Source organism: Apteryx rowi, unplaced genomic scaffold, assembly GCF_003343035.1.
Source record: "Apteryx rowi isolate R43461 unplaced genomic scaffold, aptRow1 scaffold_119, whole genome shotgun sequence".
Taxonomy (NCBI): domain Eukaryota; kingdom Metazoa; phylum Chordata; class Aves; order Apterygiformes; family Apterygidae; genus Apteryx; species Apteryx rowi.
In genome coordinates, this window is record NW_020447408.1 from 943,338 (window position 1) to 946,958 (window position 3,621).

The 3,621-nt window shown below is 71.9% G+C and overlaps 1 protein-coding gene across 1 annotated transcript in view; it reads left to right on the forward strand.

Annotated features, from left to right (window-relative positions):
• The first annotated feature begins 3,120 nt into the window (after window positions 1–3,120).
• The window catches only part of LOC112975120 (interphotoreceptor matrix proteoglycan 2-like), a 7,188-nt gene continuing 6,687 nt past the window's right edge, over window positions 3,121–3,621 (forward strand). Inside the window, exons 1-2 of the mRNA XM_026084832.1 lie at window positions 3,121–3,197; window positions 3,276–3,388. Coding sequence (XP_025940617.1) covers window positions 3,314–3,388 — 75 coding nt within the window. The 5' untranslated portion in view covers window positions 3,121–3,197; window positions 3,276–3,313. The remainder of the gene's footprint in view (window positions 3,198–3,275; window positions 3,389–3,621) is intronic.

Below are 3,621 nucleotides of genomic sequence, written 5' to 3' on the forward strand. Positions count from 1 at the left end.
GCGGCGCGGCCGGGACCGGGACCGGGGCCGGGGCGAGGGGAGCCGGGGCGAGGGGAGCCGGGCCGGGGGCTGCGCGGGCCGGCACCGGGGGAACCGGGCATCGGCACCGGGTGCGGGGTATCGGGCATCGGGTACCGGCTACGGGGGAACCGGCTGCGGGATACCGGCACCGGGCACCCGCACCGGGGTATCGGGCACCGGGTACGGGGCACCGGGTACTGGCTGCGGTGGAGCGGGACCGGGCATGGGCACCGGCGTATCGGGCATCAGGTACAGAGCACCGGGCCCTGGCACCGGGTCCTGGGTGCTCTGTACTGGGCACCAGCATCGGGCATCAGGCCCCGGGTACGGGGTACCGGGCACCGGCACTGCGTATCGGGTACCGGCACCGGCACTGGGTACTGGCTATGGGGCACCGGGCACAGGGTAGGAGGTACCAGCACCGGGCACCCAGTCCTGGCACTGGGCATGGGGGTAGCGGGTGCCAGGTCCTGGCACTGGGTACTGGCACCATGTACCAGTACCAGGCACCAGATACTGGGCACCAAGTCCTGGCACCAGGCAGGGCTGGCTGGAGAGACCCGGCTGCCGGCGCATTGGGGAGCAAACTGCACCGAGCGCCCCTGAACGCAGCCCTGCGGTGGCGGGTGCACGTGGGGCAGCGAGGCCCATGGCATTAGGGTGCATGAGGGGCCGGGGTCTCCACGGCAGTGGGTGCACATCTGGCCAGCGTCCCCGCGGAGGTGCCCCACAGCTGCAGCCTCTGTGTGCAGGTCCGGTGTCTCTGGGCCAGCTCGGCTGCTCAGGTCGGTTTTGGGGTGGGTGCCAGGGCAGGCGGGCGACTCCATCCCAGCGGAGCAGCCTGACCCGGCCCGGCCAGGCAGGTGCTGGTGCCWGGGGCGCTGCGGCCCAGCGATCTCCGCAACGACGCGATGCTGCCATTCATGCATCCCTTCGCCCAATGGCTCGGTTGGCGCCCTACCCACACCAGCCCTGCAGGTTAATATGGCCAACTGGGGTTATCACCTTAAAGAAGATGCTTTGTTTTAATGTAAAATATGCATTTCCAGTAAGCRTTTGTTAGATAATGTGGCAATTTGGGGGCAGAGTTTCTGTTTCCTTTGTTGAGGCAAAGGCCGGTCGTTTCCAGCTGGGTTTTGAATAATTCCTGAGCTTTTCCTTTCACAGGAAATGGCTCCCTGTGAAACGYGATGCCACAAAGGGTTAAACTCCTCCATGACTGCTGTTCCTTAGCTTTGTGCAAATCAACCAAAATGCTTTATGCAGGCTGAAAAATAATCAGGCAGGTCGCTGGGAGCGAGCGCTGGTGTCCCAGCTCAGAGGAGGCCGGGGCTGGCCCCGCACGGCAGCGCTGCGGCGATGCCCGCCGTTGGGGATGGGCCTGGCGGCTCCGGTTCGGGAGGCGTCACCGAAACGTTTGGCTGTCCCAGAGCCTGGGGTGTTTCCAGTTCCCTTTAGGGGACTTCTGCTCACTAGCTGGTGTGAAAGGGACCTCGTGGAAGCCACGGGAAGGGCCCTGGGAGCCCAGCGCTGGCACGAGCCATCCCGCACCTTTCCGGGGCGCTCGGTGGGTTGGCATTGGGAAGGCTGGAGCAGCCGTCGCAGGTGCTGGTGCTGCCGTCGCAGGTGCTGGTGCTGCCATCCTGGGTGCCGGTGCCGTGCTCCGGGGCCACTCACCTGCCCGGGTGCCAGTTCCCGTGGCCGAGCGTGGCGTGGGCGCTGCTGTCATGCTGTTGGTGCTGCCATCGTGCCAGTGCACGCTGCGCTCTCCCCTCTCTCCCCAGTGACTGCCTGGTGCGCGCTGAGCCCAGGTTTGGGCAGCGGGACCCGCTCTGCAAAGGGCACGGCCRCCCCCGCCGGCACCGCTGAGCCCCCCGGCACCGAGCGGAGCGACCGGACCCGGCTGCCAGGGCAGGAGGGAGCCAGCACCGAGCGCTCGTGGCTGCTGGGCCCTGCCGGCACCATCCCCAGCCCGGTGGTGACAGTGGGGGTGACCCCAGCCGAGGGGACCCCCACCACCACCAGGCCCCCCCAGGGAGCGGCTCCCACTGCGGCGGCTCCCCCCGGGGCTGGCCCACCGGGAAACGCCACGGCGGTGGGCACTGTGGGGCCGGAGGGGACCCTCACGCGCTCCCCCGGCCCCGGCGGGTGGGAGTGGGCGTCCGCCAGTGCCTTGCCGGTGTCCCCGGCCCCCGTGGATGACACCTCACCAGCGACTGGCGAGAGTGGCATGGGGACGCCTGCGCCCGCTCTGGCGACGGCAGCCCTCGCAGCGGGGGGAAGGCTGAGCCCCACYGGCACCCCCAGCCCAGGGGGGATGGATCCAGCCCCCGGAGGGGCCCCTGCCGCCGTCACCCAGCGGGACCCTGGCTCTGCCCCGGGGGCTGGGGGCCGAGGGGGTCTCACCACGGCCGGCACAGCCTGGCCAGCTGCGGGGACCGCCCTGAGCGCGCTGCCGGCCACTGGTGCGGTGTCGGGGCTGCCCGTCCCCACTGCCATGGCCGGTGCCTGGGGGCAGACGTCCCCCAGCCCGGAGCGAGGCCTGACCCCGGCCGCGGGGGTGTCGGGGCTGGCCGGCACTGAGGGGCTCCCCGAGCGCGGCTGGGCCCCCCCGACCAGCACTGGGCACCCATCAGCCCTGCCCGGGGAGCCCCCAGCGCCCCACGCCAGCCCCACGGCCCTGCTGGGGTCCCCCCAGCCCACCCCGGCCAGCAGCTCCGCGGAACCCACCTCCCCGGCCCCAGGGCTCAGCACCCCCACGGCCACTGAAACCCTGGGGACGCCGGCGCTGGAGTGGGGCGACACTGGGCCCTGGGGAGCCACTGGCCGCCCGCCGCCCTCCTCCAGCCCGCCGGCCCACGGGGCCTCGCTGCCGGCCCCCGGCATGGGAGAGCCGGCAGCCCCCCAGCACCCGGCCACATCCCAGCCGGCCCCAGGGACGCCCGAGCCCAGCGCCGCCGTAGCGCCGGGGGTGGCCGGGACCCCCGGCGGCACTGGAACGCCCACGGACGCTGCCTCCCCCACCAGCAGCGGGAGCCCCTCGCCGGTGCCCGGGGCCCTCGGCCGGACCTCGAGTGGCCCCGGGGGGCGGCCGGCGGCGGGGACGCCCCCCGCGTGGGGCCCGGCAGCGCCGCCCCGGGTCTTCGTGGTGGAGGATCAGCCGCCCCTGCTCAGAGGTGGGTGCGGGGGCCGCGGGGGGCCGGGACTCAGGGGGTCCTGGCTGCTGAGCCCCATTCCCTCCCCCCACCCTGCAGCCGCCCTTCTCCGTGTCCCCTGCGAGCTGGTGCTGGACATGGGCTTCGTGCCCGAGCTCGGGGACCCGGCGTCGCGTGAGCGCCGTGGCCTGCTGCAGCGCTTCAACGAGACGGTGAGACTGCGCGGGGCGGTGTGGGGTGATGTGGGTCGGCGTGGGTTGGCGTTGGGCACTGTGGAATGGTGCGGGGCAGTGTGGGGCAGTATGGGGTGCTGTGGGGCACTGTGGAGCTGTTTGGGGCACTGTGGGGGTGGCACGGGGCAGCATGGGGTGCTGTGGGGCAGTGTGGGGTGCTGTGGGGTGGCAGGGGCCTGGGGACAGCTGGGAGGTGTATGCACCCATAGTGG